Source organism: Apteryx mantelli, chromosome 2, assembly GCF_036417845.1.
Source record: "Apteryx mantelli isolate bAptMan1 chromosome 2, bAptMan1.hap1, whole genome shotgun sequence".
Classification (NCBI taxonomy): domain Eukaryota; kingdom Metazoa; phylum Chordata; class Aves; order Apterygiformes; family Apterygidae; genus Apteryx; species Apteryx mantelli.
Window position 1 is genome coordinate 125,577,792 of NC_089979.1, and position 24,938 is coordinate 125,602,729.

The 24,938-nt window shown below is 35.8% G+C and overlaps 1 protein-coding gene across 1 annotated transcript in view; it reads left to right on the top strand.

The window, feature by feature from the left end:
* NEK10 (NIMA related kinase 10) overlaps positions 1–24,938 on the top strand; it is a 99,935-nt gene that overhangs the window by 67,762 nt on the left and 7,235 nt on the right. Inside the window, exons 25-31 of the mRNA XM_013950730.2 lie at positions 1,260–1,473; positions 11,630–11,807; positions 11,896–11,982; positions 18,859–18,907; positions 21,752–21,789; positions 21,899–22,039; positions 24,783–24,883. Of these exons, the coding sequence (XP_013806184.2) occupies positions 1,260–1,473; positions 11,630–11,807; positions 11,896–11,982; positions 18,859–18,907; positions 21,752–21,789; positions 21,899–22,039; positions 24,783–24,883 (808 nt within the window). The remainder of the gene's footprint in view (positions 1–1,259; positions 1,474–11,629; positions 11,808–11,895; positions 11,983–18,858; positions 18,908–21,751; positions 21,790–21,898; positions 22,040–24,782; positions 24,884–24,938) is intronic.

Genomic DNA, 24,938 nt, shown 5'->3' on the forward strand with positions numbered 1-24,938 from the left:
ATCCACCCAGACTGGAGCCTTTCCCCCTTATTGGAAAGATTGAGGAGAACACCACCTTGCCCCCCTGCCCTTTACCCTTGAACCCAGTGCTCTGTAGTCACTTTTGATACATTCTGTGTTAGCCCTAGTAGTAGCATTGGTGCCCATATGGATGAGCAGCAACAGGTAGCAGTCCAAGGGCCAGATGACCCATGGCAGTCTCTCCCAATATCCTGGATTCAAGCACCTGACAAGCAACAGGTTTCCTGATTATCAAGTTGGACCAGCAGATGGTGCCTCTGTCCCCTACAAGAGGGAATCTCCAATGACTATGAGCTGCTGTTTCTTTGTGGTGTGGATATTTGGTTTATTTGGTTTTGGTGGATAGGTGTCCTCTGTTAGGTCTTCCTGCTCCTCACTTGTTCCCAGGTCACTATACCTGTTCTGTAATTGTAGATCTGCAGGCAGAGAAAAAGCCTTTCTTCTGTTGTCCGAAGTCACAAGTATCCAGCCTCCTCTATTTTGGGATCCTCTATCTGCTATTCCTTTGATGGTAATTTCTAATGTCCCTTCTTCTTTGCATTGTGAGTTTGGGCTCTTGTCACTGCAAAGTCTTTTTCCTGCCAGTCTCCTGTACATCTTCCCTGACAGTACATTCACCTCCTTTGTAATTGCTTTGCACAGTGGTTCAGCACCTTGAGAAGAGCACAGCTCCCACAGGTGAGGCCACTGTCTTGCCTAGCACCAGGCATACCCTGCAGCCCTGGACCTACACAGCAGCAGTTCTGTCTGGGTCGGTGCTCTAATGTTCCACTTGGTGCTGCAGACTGTGCTCTGTGGTGGGTCAGCACCAAGGCTGTGCAGTGTTGAGCAATCCCACTCAGGCTGGAGTAGAGTTGTGGGCCCCTTTGTGTACCTGCTGCAGTAACTGCTGTGACAACTGCTGTTTCTTTTAACTCCCTCTGTTCACTGTCATCTTGAACGGAAAAACGCTGCTTGATAAATTTCTTGCTATGAAGACTTTGGCAATAGCATTTTTATGAGCCGGCAGATGTTGCTCTGTCAGTCTTTTTGCATAAAAGTATTTGTGCATTTCTGAAAGTGTATCCATCTGTAATTATTGAGTCATTGTAAGAACTTAATGCACTGATAAATTTCTGTTTTGTCCCAAGTGCTAGCCAGCATGACTTGATAAATACCATTGAATGAATGCAGTGGTAGTAAATGGATTTCTAGAAAAAAAGTAATTGCATTTCATTAGAGAATGGTTCTTTCTCTAGGTGCTTAACTCCTGATGCAGAGACACGTCCAGACATAGTGGAGGTCAGCTCACTGGTGTCTGAGGTGATGATGAAATATTTGGATATTTTATCCACTTCCCATCTCATGTTGGAGAAGAAACTGGGTCGGGAGAGGACACGCACCCAGAGGTACTTCATGGAGGCTAATCGAAATGCAGTAACTTACCACCATCAGCTTTCCATTTTATCACAAGTAAGTACATGTATTAGACTTCATTTTTTTTCTTATCACAGTGTGCCATATCTGGGAAAATAAAGTCCAACAAAGCAGAAAATAAATCAAAATGAAAAGGTAAATCCTCTTAGAACAATTTCAAATCCATGCAGGCTCTTTATTTTTAACTAGCTATTCATTCATTCTCTGTGGACATGCTTCTGCAGAAAAAATAACAGTATCTTAAAAACTTGTATCATCCCATGTTGGAAAATGGCATTATTGTGGCGATATTGGCAATTCTGATAGACTCTGATAACATCTAATTATTAATGCACATTTGTGAATGGTTAGTGAATAGGAGGATGTACACTTGGCTAGAGTGGAACAAATGGATAATCATGTGCATGATTCATAAACAATGGCACTGAGAAAATGGAACCTACACAAATATAACTTTTAATTACAGGTTGGTAGATAAAGAGCAGTGATGCTGATAATGTATTTGCTAAGGCTTTCTTACTGTCTGATACAGTTCTGCAGAAATACTGCAATTTTTTCATTTACTTCAGGTTGTGAAGCAGCCAAACACTCTTCATGAAGGACATCAGCATTTTACATAATAAAGCAAACTTTTATATAATCTTGGAGATTTTACTTCAGAAAACAGAAGGGCAATGTTTCTTCATAGTCAAAGTTCACTGTGAAAATTATTGTTAAGGCAATTACGAAGGAAAGTTAAAATTTATACAGCTACTCTTGTCTGTTCAAGGATTGCATCTCTCTTAGAAAGGCTGATTTTTTTTTTTTTTTTTTAAATCAGGGCTCAGTAGTGAAGTATTGAAGAACCTCTAAGAAAAAGATTGTCAATGTTTTTCTGACACCATAGAAAATCAAAAGAAACCTGATTCCAAACTTGCAGATTTTTTTTAGTACATTTCTTTGTCTTCACATGCCTGACTCAATATAAAGGCTTATAGAAGTTAATCACTTTTCTTCCATAGTTTTTCAAACTAGCAGTCCAAGAACATTATCTGTATTCAGTGATGACAAATTACTGTTTCATTTTGTTTTGTTTTTCATAAAAAGGATGCCAACAACTTCCAAAAAAACTTCAGTAAACCACTGTGGTTTGAAATATGAGAGGTACTGAGATAGAGGTAAGGTATAGGATAGAATTATGGCTTAAATAAACCAGTATCAAAAGTTATTTTACATATTTTTAGAGTTTTCTTACCCTACACTTGAAAGCTGATTGGATAACATTATTTTTCATATCTTGATATAGTCATTCTCATGCATAACTGTGATCAACTTTGGAAAAACACCTACTATGGATGGAAAGCTGAACTGTATTTATTTTGTTACTCTACTTGGTTTAGGATTTCAGTGCAGTTACTATTCTTCAGGAGAAGAGTGCTCTATCCAGACAGAACCGTTAGCTGTACCTTGAAGTTAGAGTACTTCTGTTTTGCATAAATACTTAAAAAAATACACCAGTCTTCAAAAAGAGAAAGAAAATGCCTCTGTATCTTGTAGGATAATGGCTAGTCTTCTGAAGGAAGAAATACTGTAATTCTAGTTTCACTCCAGCAGATATTTTATTATGTATGTAGAATGGAATAGGTTCAACAGGAGGATTTGAGAAAGATCCAGAACACCACCGAAGTTGAAGGAACATGACTCTGTATGGAGAAGTGGGAGACCTGATTGCATATTCTTGCTGTAAATCAGATAGACTAAGAAATCAGGCTAGGATTTCCCAGATTTCAGAAGAGTGCTACAGGGCTTACAAATAGAAGGAGCCATGTTGTTCCCTTCTTTTCAGCATTGCAGGAAAATTTTATGAAGTTGGAGGATTTCTAATAAAAAGAATAACTATTCCTGAAAAGTTTAACTTTTGAAAAAAGACAATATTCTGACTGAAAATATTAAGAATTTCAAGCAGCTGTTCTTGAAATGAAAACTCTGTGAAGTGTGGACAACCTCATTCATCTTAGTCAAGGCCCCAGTGATTCCACAGCCAGGTGATTTGTCATTCTTCCATGGTGTCAGAAAACTGAGCATTTCTGCCATGTAGCTCAAAGTTCTGTTGAAGCTAGCTATCTTCATTTTCTCTCTGCTGAGATGTACTATGGCCTTCTTTTTCATCCCAGTTGTGTCATGTTGTGAATGTTGCTCAAATAAAGAGCACGCTCTCTGTCCTGGTTTATGGAACTATGTGGCATAGATCTTTTGGAGCCAGAGTGGAATCTGCTTTATAAACAGGTCAAGACCAGTGTGGAAAATGATGAACTGGGCAGTCTGACGGACAGGTCAGTAGTAGGTGTCAGGAAAGTGTTGTTACCTCACCTGGCAAGTATAGCATAGTATCTATTCTTGAAAATAATCTTAATAAAAATAATCATTATCACTTCCTCATCTAAATTCTTATCTTTCATTGTTTTCCATAGGAATTGTTGTTTATGTGAGAACAGAAACAGATGTAAGGATGGTTTTTAATAGAGTTAGTGTGTTCAGTCCTGAAAGGTAAAGTTTGTTGACATAGCACAGGGTCCATAGAGCACAAAATAATAATTGTAGTAATTATCTCATACAAAGTACCTTACATTCAAGGTGATCAATATTATATTTTCATGCTGTGAGTGGAAAAAGGTGTAGAGGGAAAAGGCAGTTTGTGCAAGGTTACCAACCAGACCAGTGGCAAAGTTGAGTCTTCTGGGTTCCAAGCCAAATCCGAGTCTTAAAACAGTAGTTGTATTAACTAATGATGAAAATATCTTTTTAATATTTTCCTTTAAAGATATGAGTGTTTAACTAAGTATGGATTCCATTGCTTTGTTTGTGATATCTAGATTTGAAAAATGTAGATATTATTTTGGCTGTGTACAAAAAGCTCAAAATAAGTCACTTTTATTACTATGGAAATTTGTATTTGATTACATGATCATCATTCATCATTGTTTCACTTATTGCACGTGTCCTGAAGTCTTTTCACCTTAGGCTTAGAAGCCCTTGAGAAGCAAGTGTGTTCACATACTCCTTGGTGTATAAATAGGATAACCTTTTTCTGGATGCCAGATTTTTTAACTTAAAATATCAATATATCAAAAACAAACCTTCAGTTTGTACTGCAAAGTATGCTTTCCTTTAAAATGTTCAGTTGCCCTCTAAAGCAATATAGTATGATGAATACAGAGATCAGCCACATGCTTTGAATGTGGGACAGAAAAAGGTAAACTTTATAGTCAAAATCCAAATATAAGAATATATAACAAAATCTGAGCCCTTTGTATTTCCTGCTATTCTGATCATATAAGTAGTCTGTCATGTTTGCCCACTTTTAAAGTAATCTCTGAGAGTAGCCTCTGTATCTCCACTTCTAAAGTTTGATTTGTGCATCTGGCACACATGTTCTACCACATTTTTTCTGTATGGCAGGATTTTGTAGTATTCTGTTCTATTCTTTAGGAAGTTAAGCTTATTTTCATTTTTTGTATTAATAATATCATCTGAGTTCACATTTTATATTTAAAGCCATATATTCAAATACAGTTCCCTATTATGCTGAGTAATAAGATGCTTAGGTAATGGAACAGCAGGTAAAACTGTTATAGAGCATAGTGCAATCTAGTTGAGTGGCTCCACATCCGGCGTTTGTCAGGGTTAACAATGTGTCAGAACTTGTAGGCAGTGCTTGGCTTAAGCTGGTCCATATAGGTCACCGTTAGTTGAGCTGAGTGCTTTGTGCTAATGTTCAAAGGCACAAGAATGCTTATTAGCTTTGGCATGCATAAGGTTGCTCTCTGCATTTTCCTGATTTTACACCTGAACGGATAAGCCTTCCACTAATCCAGGGTGCTGGAGAGCATAACATACCCCAAGAGGAGTCATCTTGCTTCTAGATAGGATTTTTAGCTGCAGATCAACACTGACCCTCCCAGACGTGGGCTAGATCTGCAGGTATCAAGGTGCTGCTTTTCAGGTGGACCCTACTGCTAGGAGACATACCCGATTGTTCTGTTTGCAGCCAGCTTCATTAGAGTAAGAAGCTTGGCTGCATCCCTTGCAGAAGCAGCTTGTCTATTTATTGACTGAAAATGGTGATAGAAGCAGTATAGCGATCTTCATACAGGACTGTGTCTGAAGTGGAGAGCCTGGCCAGACTTGAAATGGTTCATGTAGTTCTCTCTCTTCTGTCCGTGGTATGAATAGTCTACCTTGATAATGCACCTGTGGATAACTAAGAGTAGATTGTATTATGTCTTTTCTGGATTGGTTTAGAAACGTGAACAGTGTATTTCAAATCCTGAGATATGTTGGGACTTGTTTGTATGTCGCCACCATTGCAAAGATCTTAATGCAAATAATGGTGATGAATTTTGTAGGAATACCTGTAAAAACAGATCATGCTTCTCCTCCCACTCTTTTCTTTTTATTCATCACAGGATGTGTGGTCAAAGGGGGAAGGATTAAAGCAGATGGTCTAAGAATTTCCACTTTTGTAACCACCCTGCAGGCTACTGGCGACTCTTGCCATTAAAAGCAGCCATCAGTTTCTTCTAATTTATAGAAAAAAAAAAACAGATTCACACCTATCTGAAGGGCAAAAGAGTACAAAATGATTTAACTGTGTTTTCACCAAGTCATTTTCTTCTGTGCCCAAATACAGTTCTGTGCTGTTGGCAGTTTGACCCTACTAACAATCACCACTTGCATTACAAAGATAATGCTTAATTAGCAATTCAGTTTGGATTGATCTATTTATTTTTCCTGTTAACTCAGAAACATACACAAAAATTGGATTAATGTAATGTCCATTTTAATTTCCTTTTTCTTTGTGTTTAGATATATATTCTATTTGTTCAATTCAGCCAATCAATTTAAAAAATATGTTTTCTTAAAACAACTGTATATGAATGCAGCAACTATTTTTGTATTGGTTGAAGCAAAGTATATATTCGCTTCTAAATCACTTAGAATGCAACGTTATTAATATTACAACAATATAATCCAATCTTTATTTTAGGTTAGACTATGCAATTCATATTCTTTTTATAATTTCTTTTTGTGATACTGCCTGTCTGTTCATGGCTTCATACAATTCCCGTTTCTTTTCAAATGAGTATGAGAACTCAGGAATGTCATGAAAGCTTAGCATCCCACCAGTTGTTCTCTTTTTCCACCTTTCAGTCCATTGATTTTGTTCTGATACTTTTCCATTTTGACATTTAAGTAGAAGGTACTGGAATTAAAGTTTAAATGCTAGAAGTTACTGCTGATGTGATAAAAATAAAATTACATTTTTAGATTTACAGTATTTTTTTCAGTTACATTGTAGAATATTTAGAGAATAAAATAAAATCATTATGCAATAAATATTTTGTGGGTGTAATTTCTTAAGAATTGCTGAATGTAGAAAATTAGTCATCACAGCTAAGTTACTACCTATGAAAATGTATGAACAGCTTTTGAGGACAAACCCATTTATTTGTTTAACTCAGCTTCAATTTGTTAGTGTGTCAGAATACTTTAACAGAATCACAGAAAATAAGGCAGGAAGAGACGTCAGAAGTTAACTAGTCCATCTCCAAGCTTTATAGCTACCTATCACTCCTGAGAGATATTTGACCACATTCTTAAAAATGTCAAGTGATAGAAAGTCTCTGTTTTCCCCAGGCAGACTACCCAAGTTAGGGAACAGTTTGAAATCAGCAGAAACGCAGAACTGTCTTTACTTTCAGCTATCACATGTCTGAATGACCTCTTTTTTCCATTCAAAAATATTATCTGGGAAAACTCTGAGGAGGCCTGAACCACTGTCAGAAGAGAACCTAAAATCCTGGGCATATCCATAGCAATATGCACTGTGTGGTATACTGTAGCTGCAGTTAGTCTGGCGCTTTCATAAAATGTTGGTCTAACTTTGTATGCCTGACACAGCAACCATGTTATGGATGAGATGTTTCTAGAAGATATCAGATGAACGTATGAATGTACACATATGTGGTGTACACAACACTTCAAGGTATCAGACCTACTCTTTGTGTACAACAGGTGTTGTACAGTTGCTCCAAGGGTCCAGCATGTCCCCAAAAATTGGATTTACTGAGCATGTACAAGGCTGCTACACAATAAAAGCACGTATTTATGTCTGCAGGATCCCAGAAAAATGATAGTTGAGCCCTTACTGTTAAGTGGTTTTAAAGACTAACTTAAATTTCACTTGTTGCAGTGACTAGCTGCAAATGACTAAAAAGTGCTAACTTATTGTTACTTTTTGTCCTCTCCACAGTGGAAATACATAACAGTTATTTCTTTCCTCTTATTTGTTATGTATCCCTTCTGACATTTCTTTTTTCCTTTGGACTGAATAATCCAATTCTGTCAGTCTTACTTTGTAAGTTGTGCTTTTAGACCTCTGATTATTCTCATTTCTCTCCTTTGGTCTCTTTCCAGTTGGTTTATATCTTGTTTGAAGTGTAGTGTCCAAAATTGGACTCAGTTACTCCAGCTAAGAACCTTATTGGTACTGAGTAGAAGGATTTCACTGCTCTTAAAGATGATTCTCTTCTTTACACATCCGAGTATGATGTTTGCATTTTCATAACAGCATGGTCTCATTAAGTCATGTTCTGTTTCTGATCCACCAAAACCCCCATATCTTTTCCTGTACAGATGCTGTCTAACCGTTCATTTCCTAGTCTTCACATTTCTGCAGTTGTTTCTCCCTACTCATAGAACTTCGCATTTTTCCCTTGCTAAGCTTCTTCATTTTTTTCAGTTTCTCCAGTTTGTCAAAGCAATTTTCTAAATCCATTACCACTTGTATTTACACAACTTTGTGTATGATACATATACTGTAATATGATATATGATATGCATGTATCTCAGTATATGCAAATTCACTAAACATTTGATCTATTTCATTAGGTAAATTATCATTGGAATTCATTGAACAGTTTTGGACCAAGGCCAGAAAGTATCCTTCAAAACTGTACTCACTACCTATTTTTAGTTTAACAAAGGCTTAAAGTAGTTATCAATTTGAGTACAATTTTTCCAGTCAGTTGTACAGCCAACTGTATTGTGATTTTATTGTCTTTTTCCCTAGCTTTCTTATAAGATGTCATGAGAAACATCCTCAAAAGTCACTAATTACTGAAACCAATATATATGACATCCACTTGTTCCTAGTGCACAAAAGCTATTACCATGTTACAGAAAGAAGTAAGTTGGTTTAGTATGTTTTGCTCCTTGCAAGTTCATGTTAGCTGTTACTCATTGCTATCTTCTAGTTTTTTTTCAAATAGTTTATTAGTAGTGAAAGTACTTATGTTTTTTTTTTTTTCTGGGAAAAGAAATTCAATTGACTAGTATAGTACTGTAATTACTTGTCTCTAATAAAGAAGATTAATTAAACACTGTTTCCAAATACCATTACAGAGCTCTGTATTTTTTAGAGAAAAATTAATTCTTTTGGACTAAAATATGGCAAAACAGACCTAAACACAAGATCAATATCTGTATTTTAATTAAACCTACTTTTTATTTTTCAACAGTGTGAGTTTTGATTTGTAAAAGATTAGATTCTTGATGGAAATAGAAAAGACCAATTTACAGTACCGATTTCACCCATCTAAAAATAAAGTACCTCTGATTTTACAGTGATAATGGTGACCAGTGAAGACAGAGACAGTGAAAGTGTATAGAATATGGATGAAGCATCTCAGCTCTTAGACAGAGACTTTTCTTTTCAGTTGGAACACAGATTTCTGTGTTGCCACAGATGCGTTTGCTCAGTCATAAAGAAAGATGAATCCTGGAAAAAAAAGTTTAACTGGCTCTTAATGAGAAGATTTTTGCACAGGGATTTTTTTCTCTTAGATTTCCTTTAGAACTGTGTTTGCTTACACCAGAAGGCAGAGTTTGTTTTAACAGAGGCAGTGAACAGTCTGACCTATGAGGAAACCGAGGCACTGGCTGATTATGACAATGTGAAAATAAGCTGGATCAACTGAGGAAGTCTCCAGAAAGATTTGTAAAATACTGGACTTTAGAATCAGCTGTGAGCTCAGTTTAAATGAATCAGTTATATCCATCTAACTCATGTTTAAATGTTTGCAATGTTTTTCATATCTCACTGTTTAATATATTTATTCAAAGGATATGTATCTGTCTTTCTACCTATCAGAAAGAAGTCTCTCCATGGATATGGAAATGATTGTTTTAAGGTGTTGGAGAATAGCTTCTCCACTCTCTGGTCACAAAACAGTATTCTTTTTAGGTCCTGCTGGTCCCAATCCAAAGTTGGGCAGAAGTGATCTTGAACTTACATCCCAGCCTCCTCCAGTCAACATACTTTTATCCTTCTAAATCAGTCAGGCATCCTCCAGGTATTTCCAAAAAAGAAGCAATGGTTTATAATCTAGTTCTTGAAAATTATTAGCTATTGTCTAGGTGGGGCTAAATATGTCACAATAAATTTATATTACTCTCTTTCAGATTAATAATGAGATACTGTAGTTCTCTGTATTCATATGTTATGTAAATGAACCAGATTTTATGTATAGACATTACAGATTTATAAGCTGCTTTTGGATACATTTCCCTAACCTCTGAACAGTTTCTGTGGCAGGTCTGATGAGTATTCCTGTCATGAGGTCCACAGAACTCAGTTCACGTATTTCAGGCAGCTTTCCTTTCTTGATGTGGTAGTTAGATCTGACACCAATTGGTAATAGCAGTCTTTTTTTTTTTTTTCTTAGCCCCACCTGGTTTACAAGTTACTGTTAACAAATTAGTCATTTGAGTGTGAGGTTTAGTTTTGGCAATGTTGAAAGAAGTTCTAGGTTTTGAATATACTGTCAGTACAGTACAAGAGGGATGTGGCACTACTGGAGCAAGTCCAGCGAAGGGCTACAAAGATGATTAGGGGACTGGAGCATCTCTCTTATGAGGAAAGACTGAGAGAGCTGGGCCTGTTCAGCCTGGAGAAGAGAAGGCTGAGAGGAGATCTTATCTACAGTTTGATTCTGCTCTTCTTTTGCTTTGCTTTCTTTGGCTTTGAACAGGGGATTAGTTATCTTCAATAACTGTGCCCTAACTGTTTAGTGCACAGAAAAACACGCCCATAGAGCTTGCCATATTATGCTACAGTGCAGTCACTGCTATTTTAACAGCTTTGACATAGGCTCAGTCCAGTACCTGGACTGAGGAAGAACAGTGTCTTAGTTACAGGCCGAATAGTCTTTGACATACCTGTTAAAAGAATATAAGTATTTTGGAATGTATTATCCTCTGAAATTATTTTAACATTAATCTGATATGTTTGTATGATTTATCTCCTGTTCGCTTTTATCACACTTTACTTTGACAAGATACAGTAAAACAAAGAATGAATTTATTTATGTGCAACAGCAATAATATGAAACGATCTGGAACAATATATAAAGAGATCATAAAACCAGTCTGCCTTCAAAATATGTTTCGTTAGAATAGAGGCATAACAAGGATCAGGGATCTTTATTCTTTCTAGAAAAGGTATAAACAGCAATAGCAGGAGAGGCAGAATTTTATGCTCATTAAAGAGTCACTTGCTACAGACAAGATTCAGCACTTAAATGAGAGGCTTGAGACAGCCAAATAATTTATGTTCCATGTTTTGGTTTTCTTAGCTGTGTTTTGGTAAAGCCAGTCAGCATTTGGTCAGCTCAGCCTCAGGGAATCTCTCTGGCATCACATCACATCAAGTTTGCTTCATATTTTACTAATATGTTGATTGTTGTGTTGTCCAGAACTCTTGTCCGCTGTTAATTATGTCTTTGTCCAGTCCTTAATTTTTGTTTTGTTCCCTATTCCTTTGTGGTCTGGCACTTGTCTTCTTTTTTTCATTTTCAGTACATATTGTGAAAAAGACCTTCATCAAGAACAAAGATGCTTTTTACATAAAGGCTAGAAATAATTTGTTTAGATAAAGAGTTTGAAAGTTTTTACTCTAAATTTAGAATCAGTGGCTGGACCTGATACCACGTAGTCCAGGACTAACAGTTAATTGGGAACTAAAAGTCAATTTCTATATGTTTACGTGTGTGTATACACAAATGAATCTTTCATTTGCAGGTTATCTAATGAGCACAGGATAAGAACAGGGCATAAGGAAATATAACATTTTCTGTTTGTTCTTTGTTGTCAGGAACATTATGAGAAGTCAAGTCTTCATAGCAACAGCAGTGGAACAGCCAGTTGCAAATGTGAATTTTCAGAAAAAACTGACCTCCCAGCTGAAAGCTGTCAATCTGTGTGTGGAAAAGATGACAGAACATATGAAGTTCTGACAGAGGATGACAACATTTTAGACAACTCTGAGAAAGGTAGTCATTAGCAAAAGAAGCATCAAGAGTACTCTTATGCTGCTCAGAGGTGGATTACAAGCTTCTTTGCTTTGATTTTTGTGTGCAGATATGTTCTCTGAATTAGATGATGAGCTGGACATATCAGACAACTCAAGCAACTCCAGTTCAAGTCCTTTGAAAGAGTCTGCTTTTGGTAAGTTTCCTTAAAAGTGAGGGAGTTCAGTGGTTTCTGACAGTAAAGTGGCTGTTTATTCTAAAATATTAGGGTATGTTATGATTAATTGCAAGTTCATCATATGTTGTGGGTCCTAAGTAAAAGAAAACTAAACTAACTGTGCCTTGATGGTACCAATCTTCCAGTGTAGTGCATTTTTCATCACGTTTTCTTTGTGTGGCTTGTCCCTATATTTTGAAGCAATGGCTAGAGCAACCTGAATGTTACTGGGCAACCTGACAAAAAAGGTGTTTTTAGTTTTGTGGAATAAGGTAACCAATATTAATAAGAGACAGGAGGAGGAAGGTGTGAAAACTTTTGCCTCAGGAGTAGTGATGCTGTACATATGAATAAATGGAGGCCTGTGTAAGAGGGTGTAATGAAGAAACTGGAAAGAGGTAAGCTTTAGCTGTGTAGATGAGTTGATTGAATGGAATCGAAGGAGTGCCTGATGATTAGATTTGAATTAGAAAGGGAGTGTATGATAAAATACAGCATTCAGTCTGCCTTTAGTTATTTATGCTAATCAGTTAGGAAGGCATCAGCTGTGTTGATAGGGTTTTTTTTTTTTGGATTACATTCTAAATCTGAAAATCGCAGAGGTGTGAAATGCCTGTTAACCACTGTGAGCTACCTGTTGAAATGTGATACACTGCGATCTGCCTGTTAAATGGGATGGGTTTCTGATTAGATTAGAAGAGAATCTAAGGACATTCAGTGTTAGAAAAAGACTGATATTAGAGCCAAGCAAAATTTGAGACTTCCATTCATCCCATGAAGTTCTGACAGATGATTTGTGAATGCTTCTAAAAGCATGTGGTCCTTTTAAAAGGTGAAAGAAATGTAGCTGTCTGAAGATCAACAAATTTTAGTGTTACAAGATCCCAGGCTTCAAAAAACATAGAATAGCAGTTTTCTCTGTTTGTATTGCTATTTGCTAGCTGCATTTACTTCAGATCTTGGCCCAGGTACCAAAGAAATATGACTGGTTTTAATTGCACTGTCTAGCCTTAGTGCAGGGCAAATAAATGATTCAATATTTCTCCTTAAAGTCCATTAATATCATCTACTAATTGTAAATGGATAGCTTACCATTATGAAGGCCAGAGGACCTGTGACTAGCCAGCCCTGAATTATTACCAAGCTTTTCTTGTAAAGTACTAAGAGAGTGGCAGGAGAAGGCTACAGGATACAGGGAAGCACAGTCTGATACAAGGAAGAGGTTGCATAGAAAGAGCCCCTTGTGGAACAGCAGCCTACAGAGAAGCTGTTCTGTTTTGGTATTTATATTAAAGAATAACACATTGCATGTCCTCCAGAAATTGAATTCTTTTGGGCTAGTTCAGCATCATACAGAGACAATTAAAATATTTTTGTGGATAATAATTTCCCACCCCAAAAGCATTCTTGGTGATGATTTCCTTGTTGTTCATTTTTCTTTGTTAAGATTTGGACATCAACAAAAATCATCTTTTGCTAGTAGTTAAATATTTTCTTTCCAGATTTCCATTGATTTAATAAAATAAAATGTTGTAACTAGAAAGATCTAATCAGTTCCTATTAATCCCATGAACTTTAATCAGCATTTCCAGAAATGGTTGCACATTTTCCTCCCAGCATACAGTTTAGTTGGTGTAGATACTGCAGTGTTGCTTTTCCAAAAAAAATAATTGTGCAGTCATACATTCATAGATCACATGTAGTTTCTGTTTAATGCTGAAGTTAGTGCTCCATATCAGTTGTAATTAATGTTGGCAAATTTTTCTTCTTTTCAGGGAAAAAGAAAAGATAACTTTTTAAAAAATTACTATGAGTTCTTGGGTATTGCTTGGATTATGCTCCATTCATTGCTAATAAATGACTAACACTGTATGAAGTATCAGCCATGGTTCTGTTGAGCATGTCAACATGACAGGGAAAATATGACCAGCTTTCATCTCATTATCTCGGAAACAGCTAACATGAAAATTTGCGTTTCAATTATGGGTGTATTGATCAGGGTCTTAAAAGGGCTTGTCTGTTCATGTTGCCATCATAACATCCCTTTCAGAGAAAATATGATCTATGAGTGTAGAAAAATATCATATTTAAAGCTTGAGTGGTATTTTGTAAAAAAGGTGTGATATGCTGTGTTGTTCAATGGCACAGAAGCTGGTATGCAGGTAAGTGACAGTGTAGTAGTGGTTAGCTTCATATAGTCCACTAATTGCCATAATATTTTTAATAATTTTACATACCCTATGCTTTTTAATTCTGTTTTAAGAAAAGGAGTATGGTTCTTAGTCTAGCCAATATAGTTCTTCAAGACCAACTCTTTTAACAACTCTTAGGACTGCCAGTGCAGGATATGTAGATTCTGGAATAGTTGTTCGTGCTGCTTGAAATTATCTTGCTTAAAAAAATAGTCTAGACTTCATTAATTCTACAAGAGCAAGGTTCTGCATGTGATATCTGCACTGATATTAATTAACAGCCTTTCTACTAGAGGTAACTGCTTCAGCTAATACTTATGCAAAAATACAAATTTATTTTTGTACGATGCCTACATTCAATGCTTTAAATGCAAGGCACATGAACCATTCTAATATGTATGCACTATCAAAAGCTTAATGAATGATACAGAGAGTATGAAGGTGGAACAGATGGATTTTGACCTGCCATATGCAGGGCTTAACGATTTTATTGCCCCCTAAGCTTCAGAGACAGAATCAGGGACAGAAAATAATAAAGGAAAAAGGAAGAAGTTTAACAACAAATTTTCCTTCATGTCATCAACATGACAAATTACCTCCTCTGCTGTGGAGATTGCCTACTGTGAAGTCACTTGCTGTGCTATGAGATAATGCAGTGCCTGCTGTCTGGAGCGAGTAGTTTCATTCAAAATTTGAGTTTAATTACAGACAGCTACCTTTTATCTTGCAAGTTCTGTGATAACAGTTTTCATTCAGAACAGTGGTATTCTGTGGTGGGTTTGATGATCTGAGAAGGATACTGCTTCTTTAAGTAAGACTTAGATAGTTTGGTAAGTCTTAAGGGTAAGAGCTGCTTGCATCTGCTATATATGGTTCTTCAGATTGCTAGGGACTGCTTAGGAAATTTATTCAATATAATTATTGCCTCAAGAAGCTCGTTATTTGCACAATGAGCTGCCTGTGGAGAGTTTTAGAGATCTTAAAGTTTTTTGTTGGCTTGTTTCTCACAGACTGCCTTTGTCTAAATCCAGATTTCTCTTGAGACCTTGAGTCTAATGGGGCCAGAAGGTGATTATGGCAGCATCCTTCTGGATCTCTATTTTCTGAGACTAGGCTTTGATTGTTGAAGAGATCAGCTAGAATAAGATCGGCTAAGATCTGGCTTTCCTGTATGCCTCACTTAAGCTTAAACTATGTTTATTGCAACTTCTGTTGCTGTACGTAACATTGTACGTAACTTTGTAATGAACAAAGAATTGAATCCTGTTTGCTCTGCAAACCAGCTTTATTAGCATGGTTGGTGCTGTCCATTCTAATTTACAGTGATTTAAAGGGCAGCTTACTAGGAGTATTTCATATAAATAAAGGCAATTTGACCTTTCTCCTGACAAGATCTTTGAGCCATAATTCAAAAAAACCCACTGCCATTGCTTCCATTTCACTCAGGGACATTGATTTAAGTTTTCTGTTAATATGAAACCTTGATTCAATTTTCCTATCAGTCTGATTAAACCTGAGAAGGCTTTCAGAGGTTTTTTAGATACCACTGGAGTAAAAGCCAAAGCAAAACTATCCATCTTCCCAAGTTCTTCTGAACTCATATCATGTTATAAGCTCTTTTCTTGAAATTACATGGTGTGAACATAGATAGGCAGCTGGTTAGATGCCTGCAAGAGAAAAATACTAAACTGTATATTAGAATGGATTTGTATGATTTGCACTGATGTCAATGCATGTTGTGAAGTTAAAGCCCTAGAATTTACTTAACTACATCAGCTATTAAAGACCAAAATAGCAATCATAGAAAATTTTCTGGTGCCTCATTTGACTTTTTTTTTTTTTAATGTCCTTAAAGAGTCTTCATACACATTTTCAGAGTAGGGAGGGTCATGAGTATCAAAAGCCTTAGCACTGGTCTCTCGTTCTCCAACAGGGGTGGGCACACAACCAAAAAGACATGGATCACTTATATTTCATTTTCCAAGAGATTATCTTGAACAGACAAATTGCCTCTAGCAAGACATTTGAAGCAAGCATAAGTTGCTTTGCTCTTCCCATTCGTATCAAAGGAGTAAGCATGGTAAAAGGAAATGTAGTCCAGGTAACACCCTGGGCTGAGCATCAGGATGAACTATATGCTCCATGACTTATGTTAGTTAACTCTCCTGTGCATCTGTGTTCTTTCTTATTGTCTATCTGGCTTTGTATGATTAGAATATCTCTTACATAAAAGACTAATGATTATAGCTAGTGTCATTAGTGTTCAATGTGTGTGTGTATATACATTTTGTTTGTTACGATGATTTTTAGATGTCTGAGTCTCCTCGTGCTTAGTTATTGAAGAAATTATTATGAAGTGTTTTCACAACGTCTAATATAAAGAGACTCCTGTCTCAGTTGTATTACTCAGTGGGTCTCTAACATAATAATAAGCTATAAAAAGGGGGCCAAAGGGTGTTGGCCATTGTTTAGTGAAGCTCTGCATCATGATTTCTGTTTTCTTAGAGTTAATAAGTATTTTCCTAATCTTGTCATATGAGTCAGAAAATAACCCTTATTACATCTCTGCCATGTACAGTGACTGATGAGACAGACTCTTTGGTGTGAAATATTATGCAGTTGTAAATATACTCATAAGCAAGCAGATTTGCAAGTCAAATGTGGTGAGTCATCTTCTAACCGATCAAGAAAATTTGGGTATGAGCCCTTTCCTGATAGAGAAACCATTTATTTGAAACAGCCAAAGGTTATAGTATTTCAGATCCAATTTAGTAAATACATACTTGAAGAGGAGTAGCTGTTTTTAAAATTCTAGCAAACAGCTGTGTTCAAACTTAGCTTTCTAGCCAAGTGCTTTTGGTTACAGATTTTTTTCTCCCATATATTCCATAAACAGATTATATTCTTTGTTATAACAGAGTGCCTGAGGTTGTAACTCAAAATTCTTATCCCAAGTAACATGATTCAGGTTTGGCCAGAGCTTCTACTTTTGTATTTGTATTACTGTGTCTGCATCCTAAACAGGTCAAGTATTTCTTACCTGGATAAACACAGTCATAATTTTTCTTTACAAAAGTGCTTCTTTGCTTTATAGACAGTGGACACTCTCCTATACCTTGGTGTTAAAGTTATTTGAAGTATCTACTTGTATAACAGACTAGCTTGTTTGTTATTCCATAAATCAAAGACTCATATCCAACCTTCTTTTTGGCTACAAGAGCGTAAGTGTCTTTTTTGCTAAGCAGAACACTAGCAAGGAATAAAATATAGAAGCATTATTTCTTTGTGCTCTCCCTCTCATGTGCTCTCTTTCTCTTTCCCTTGCTCTCTCTTTCCCTCTTTCACTCTTTCCCTCCTTCTCCCCCTTTCTCTCTTTCTTTAGACAGGTTTGGCTTAAATAAAAGATATATCATTTCCTTTAGTTTTCTAAGTGACTTTAATGTGGCTAATGCCACCCTTCTTCAGGATCCTTTCATTCAAGTCAGAGAATCTCTAAAAAGTAGAAAAAATAGAGGCACTATATTTCAGTGCACAATTAGAAGTATGTTTGAACACAAAGCAAAGATTTAATGTTTTCCAAAAGACTGAAGGCTGGACTGTCTCTGAAATTCCTCCACTGTTGCTCTAGGACTAATGTAACTATTGTAACTATACCAACAGTGGGAGAATTAGTGTAAGTGTGGCATATAATCTTTTTTTCCTCGCTAGTTTTTAGGTGATTAGATGCATCTGGTCTTGTTTTATGATAATGCTTGTGATGTTACTGGTGTGGAAAAACACCTCGTGTAGACAGAGATGCAGGGTATTGTATCAAAAAGTATTAGTTGTATAGGAAAAATGTTGGAGAATTTCCCAGTTTTACTGCTCAGACCTTCAATTAGGTGAAATATCTTTTGATTTAAGCATACATTCATTCCTTATTGCATAAAGTAAGATACCATTTGTAGGAGATAGTGGTCTTATATATGAGGAAAAATTATTGGCAAAGGAATGGTTTTACAGGAATGTTTTATGACACTCCTTCTTCATGTTTTTACCACTCCTTCTTCACATTTTGTGGCACTATGCAATAAATGTCATAAATGCCTAGGTTAGTTTTATTGCTGATTGGATGTTTGACTAAGAAGTGGTCATACACCTGTCTTCTAGGTCTTAAAATCGGTGAGATTATTTAAGAAGTAAGATATTAAAGATGTAGTAGTTTAAATAACTAGCTAATTCAAATGATGGCAGTAAAGCTGTGACACAACAGGGTTTAGATCAGGCAGCAAAAATCCTCTGTGTGGACTTTTTATCCAGCTGAGGACATTGTTGTGGTTACATTGGTAGTAGTAACTAAAGTAGTTATTTCAGTGCTAATCCAGATACATCTTCTGTGGACATTAGGTCATCATGTTATGTTAGTTTCTGTGAAATTCTGAAAGTATATAATAAAACTCTGTGCATGGTTGAGACTTTAGTTAAGATGCAAGCAAATCTTCAACACATCAGCTAGCAACACCACTTTCAAATGTGCTTTTGAGTGCTCACGTTTATAAGTTTATATTTACTACTGCTTTTTAAAAATTATTTTGACACCATGTATGGGAAATTGAGATTACTAGGATGTATGTATATCATATTTTTAATGTAGAGATTTATAACACTTGTGCCTTTGTTTCAGGCATAATTAAACCAAGTTTTAGTGCTTCTGAAAGACAGCCTCAGATTAGGTATGTATGATTTGTGATTTTAATATAGATTCTATAAATGACCATCATTATGGTCAATTCCTGTGGATGGAACAGTTGCAAGACTGCCTGCATGAAACACTTGTGGAATTTCCTTACTTGTCTTTACAACTTCATTTTGTCTCAGCCTGTGTCAATCAGTCTGCTTGAGGATATTCTTTGAGAGTGTCTTCATGCAGAAGCTTTATAAGTATAATTTAAGGATTGATGTCAAACTGATATAGTTTTAAAAGTGAGCCCTGTTACATAAGATTAAACTGACGTAAGTCGGTAAGCTAATTTTATTTTTGCATTTTTAAGCAGTTATTTTTCCATAGAAAAATAGGTTTGTATATTTGATAGTACAGAATATCTTATCCCTTTGAACTGCTCTAGACCTCCTACATAAACTTAGATATCTATTTTAGGAATTCTGAAGTCCTGCTCATTTCTTCCAAAAAGGAAACAAAACATAAAATATGACATCACCATCCTCATTCTCCTTCTAAAGTGCTTTCCTTTTTCTTCTGTCATTATTTCAGATGTGCGTCTAACACATTCTTTACCACCTGTTATTTTTTCTGTCTTTGGCCTCACTCTTATTCATAGACTCTCTCTTCTTTTTTATATCTTCATTCCTGGTTTTCTTTCCTATGTAAAAAACAAAAATTGTCCTGGATTCCATCTGGCTTCAGATCAAATTTTTCCTCCCTCTCACCTGTAACTTAATTAGGAGAGTATTTATATTAATTGCCTTGATTCATCTCCCCTGTTTCTCTGCAGATTCTGTTTTGATTTAGCTTTTACTCAAGGAATATACCTGAAACAACTCTTACTAAACTTTTAAATGAACTCTTCCAAATCATAGTACTTTATTTTCTTGACCTGCTATTTACCATTGGCATTCTCTTCATCTTCTTGAAATTATAGGGTCTTTTGACTTGTCCTTTTTCTGATTCTCCTTCTTAAGAAACTATTCTTAAGCACCATTTTGAAGGATATTAGTTTATCTGTCCTTCTAATTTCCTCTGGATGTTGTATGTAGCTTTATTACTGATTGTCTTCTTTTTTCTTCTTTATCTTATCTTCACATGTACAAATTCATCTACTTATTTACCTTTGATTAAAATCATGAATTTAGCTCTATAGGCCAGATGTGTTGTCTTCTGTCTATATTAAATTTTGGCTTTTCTGTCTAAGGTATCTTTATGGCTGTGTGACTGTACAGTTAAGTTCTACACAACTGAAACAAAAGTCATAATTGCCTGTAGCCGAAGTCCTACCCATTGTCTTCTGTTTTGATCATTGTAGAAGATAATACCCACCCTGACAGATACCTTGAGATCTGAGCATCCACTTTTACTTGCACATCTAAGACCTTGCATCCAGGATGTGTCTAACTGTGGCAGATTTTTTCTGGCTGGCATCTCTAGAATATAGCCTTTCCTATCAATATACACAGTTAAAACTCTTGCTCAGGTTCACAGGGCTATCATGTATGCAGCATCTTCTCTGGCTTTGCTAAATGCATCCTAGTCCCTGAAATGCCCGTTCAGAGCACTGCTGCAAGGAACATTTCTGTAGCCATACCTTCAACCCTGCCATTTTCTTTGTGCACCCTTCTACTGGTTGTGCTTTTTCTGGCCCTTTAAAACACAGTCTTATTTTTGCTTTCAAAATTCTTCTTGGTGTATCACCATCCAGTCTGTCACTTTCCAGCCACAGTCCTGAGTCAGTAATGGCAGCCTCCTAATGCTCAGGTGTTGAAGCCAGCACATCTCTGCCCCTCATGCAACCATCAGCAAAATTAACTCCTTGTCCTTCTTCATAACCCTCCTGAAACTGCCATTTTCCTTGCTGCCTCAAAAGTATAGAAATTGTTGAGATGCTAGGACTACTGAGGCTACCATACAGTAGGAGATAGTATTGAGCCATATTGGTTCTTTCGGTTCCTCATCATTTTGTACCCATTTATTGTGGCTTATCTCAGCTAGTGAAATCTGCAGGTTGGGACATTATTTGTGTTGAGTACAGAGCACTGAAACATCCAGGCCTATATTTTTTGCTATCTAGATATTGCTGTGCTGGTGATGTAGTAATATTAATTATTATGATTATTTTTGTTTTACTACTACTGTATGTATTATTTCTCCTGTTTTTGTCCACTAGACAATAATTGTTTTGTTCTTTATGCTTTCCATCCATAAAATGGGTTAACTGAAATGTACTTAAACACATTCAAATGAAAAATAATGTGTAATCTAGTGGATTAATGAGAGTTTAAATACCAAAAGCCTGTCTATTGTTTTCGCACCTTCTGGGCTAAAAACTCAGAAGGGAAAGGAATAAAGTCTACTTTTATTTTTAAGTAAAAGTCATGCCATTTTGGATATGTAGAGTCAGCCAGCCTTTAGATGGCTTATAAGAGGCCTTTTAAACTTAAGAATTCTTTTCATCCAAAAATATTTGCATTTTTGTGACCATGTTGTTTGGACCTGACTGAAAATGTGCCTGCACTTAAGAATGGTCGAGTGCAGTTTGTTCTTACGTGTTTCTCCTGTTCTTCACCTTAGAGCTAGGACTTTCTTCTCCCTGTTGTGATGATCAGAAGTACTTATATACATGTTTTCTCATATGTGTTGGTTTATTTATTTATTTGAATCCCTTTAAAATATTGATGGGAGCTGTGCCACAGCAGATGCTGACTGCACAATCAAAAATTGATGAGTTTGGACAGACTTCCTTTAGAGAAAACATGAGAAGGAGTTAAGGAACATTTACTTCTTCTACAGTCTTTGAAGCCAAATTGCAATTAAAACGACTGCTACTTTTTTTTTTCTCTAATAGAGATTATATTGGAGGCCTGGGATCAAGACTGCGGCCAGGTAATTTTGTGGTTGCAACATTCAAACGTTAACTGAAAATAAACATAGCTCTTTCCAGATTTTTAAACCTTATTTTCCTGTTGCATATACTCCTCTTTTATTTCTTCAGCTTTGCAACATCTTGATTTGCTCTCGAGAGTGCCTCCACTCATGTGCGGGGCCCACATTAAGAAAACAGAGGATTCGTTAGTTGCAGGGTGGCAGTCTCATAGCCTTCCAGCTGTAGTTCTTCGCAATCTGAAAAATCATGGTATTATCTAACAAGATACAGAGTGCAGCTTTGTAAATGTCTGTCTTCTACCTCTTGCTAAGGAAGTCAATGGGGAAATTCAACAGGACAAAATGATAATAGTTCGGTTGGAGGCTAATTAGTTTTGGTGTTTGGATTTCCTCTCCCTCTCTGTGATATTTTCATTCTTGTTACCAGATCACTTGAAAAAAAAAGTTTAGGTGGCTGTGAATGCACACATAAGACTCTATGATCTTCAAGTTGTTACTGTATGAGGAAGTTTTAGAATATGGATCTAAATTAGCCTCTGAAACATAGTTTAGAGATAACTGTATTTAAGAGAGAGACAGGGCTGCTAGCAGAAGTTCAGTACATGGACCTAAGCTCTTTGTTTAGCTTCCAGGCCTAATACTCAACTTGGAAAAATAATTTTGTTAACCAGTGTTCTTTAGTGATACACCAACTGTTTTGTAGTGGCAATCTGCTGATAAGTTTATATTTAGTCTCTGGGACTGACAGTGTATATGACTTGTAAATGTCTTGTTGACCAAGGTCATAATTAACTGATTTAATGGATGTTTATGGCAAGTTGTAGACAGTAGTTCCATGGAAGAAATATACATTGATTGTCAATTCTTCATCCCAAGAACTAAATATTTTCATTTAACTGGTATATTTTCTTTTATCTGATTTTTACACAAAGCAGTACGTGAAAAGATTAAAACTGTTGTGGCATTAAATTTATTTTGCTGAAAGAAAAATGTAGCTTTTATTTATGCATGACTTCCTTTGCAGTGCTTTTATCAAAGAAGAATATACATTCTACACGTGGATTTGCTAGACAGAGGATAATAGTGTAGCTTTAGAGGAACAGATTTAGATTTACACTTACTTACAATTTTCATGAAACGAAATAAAAAAATCAGCTTTTTTGCTCCTTGTTTTGATAATTAATAATCCTGTTGTCTTTCACACTTATCTAAATAAAATCAACTATAATTTAATAAAAATGAAATGAGGAAGCCTAAGTGTTTGAAGTACTGCAATATTTTTAATTCTAAAATCATGATGTATTATTTTCCCTTTTAATTCCAAACTGACTCTGTTTTTTTACTTTAGAGCTTGTAGTACAAAATGCAGTGTCATTGTGATAGGGGTATGATTGATGCTTATTAGCAAAGGTCACATTTGTATACACAATTATATAAGTACTAGAATGTAAGCTTAGGCATGCTCTGTGTGTGTATTTGTGTATGCATACTTACTGTGTGTGTTGTTAACAACAGCTAAAGGAAATGTTCAAATGCAGTATTTAAAAAAATGAAAAGTTATTTTAAATATCTGTTTTAGAGGAGAAATTAGAAACGACTCACAGGAACATTATTTTCTCAAAGCATCTGTATTTTCTTATTGTCAGTTCTCCAGCTTCTTGTTCTCATCTTAGTCAACGAATGCGTTCTCTTCTGAGCTGTCTAGTGTACAAGTCTACCTGAAATGATAATGCTTAGAAAATTGCTATGCCTGGAGATTTGCTGAGAGACAGAATACTTTTCAAACTCGCCAAAACATTTAATTTATATATTTGTCAAGTCTTTCCCCTTTCTTGAAACAGGCCAAATTTACATCCCAAGAGGTACATAAAACTTTCATTATATATAGCGTGTATGTAATGTGCATAGCTCATTATATGCATTCATACATGGTAATTGAATCTGTGTTCATATTTGTGGTTTGCTTAACCCCATGCATTTTTCTATCATTATCTAACTAGCTTTGCACTTAAAAGTTTTTAAAATCAGCTGTCCCTTTATATTCACAGGTCACCACAGTACTACTTTTATGGAGTTTACAAGTGAAAGCAATATACAGTCTGTAATAAAGAGCAGTTGCCTGTATTCTTTCTTTTGTGGGGGATGAGAACACACAGAAGAGTGTGTGTGCATTTTCCACAGCATTACTCTTTGCTTAGCGTTGATGTTCTTTCATTTTAATCATTAAAAATGCCACTTATGCACTTTACGATGATTTCATTTAGATCATAGGGAATGATTGTAACAGGTCTTTGCATAGTTTCCATTAATACATTTCATCCTTTAGATAGAACGATCTCTGGTAGGGAGGAATTTCTGACAAAGAGCAGAAACCAGAAATTTTCCCATGCAAAAAATCTTGAACTTTCTCTCAAAATGTGCTGTTGCTAGATGCTAGGAAAAAAAAACTAGTTGTGATAAAGCCACACATGCTACTATAAGGCAAGTGAAAATATATTTTGATAAAAAGGTTTTCCAGATTGTCCACATAAGACATTGTATTGTAATTCCTAAAGGTAAAAAGATGATTTATTTCATAACATAAAATATTTAAAATATATCGTATATGTTAGTCTATGTGGAAAAAAATTGTTCAGTTTAAATTCTGTTTATCATATCTTTAGTTTTCTGTCATATCTTTAATATCTTCAGTTTTACATATGAATAAATGTGGAAAACTTATGATTAGCAAGGAACATTAATGCTGCTTCTCTCTTTGATAGAGAAGCTTAGTGTACATGACTCAGGAAAGGTATTTTCTTTTGAAACACATTAATTACATTATCTAATCTTTTAAGTTTTCAGGTTATTCTTTTTTCATTCCCAACACTATTGGAAAAACAAGTCACGCATTAAAATTCAATATATTCGTCTACAGTTTGTAACCAGTGCATACTACTAATATATACAGGCAACAAAATGAGCTCTCCTGATTTTAGTATTATCATCTACAGCATCGGCAGGAATTGCTGTATCACAAAGGAAGGTGCGTCAGATCCGTGACCCTGTTCAGCAGATTCTTATTCAGCTCCACAAAATTATCTTCATCACTCAAGTATGCATTACTGTTGCTTCTGACATTCTATCTTAGTTATTTGCTGTTGTCAAAA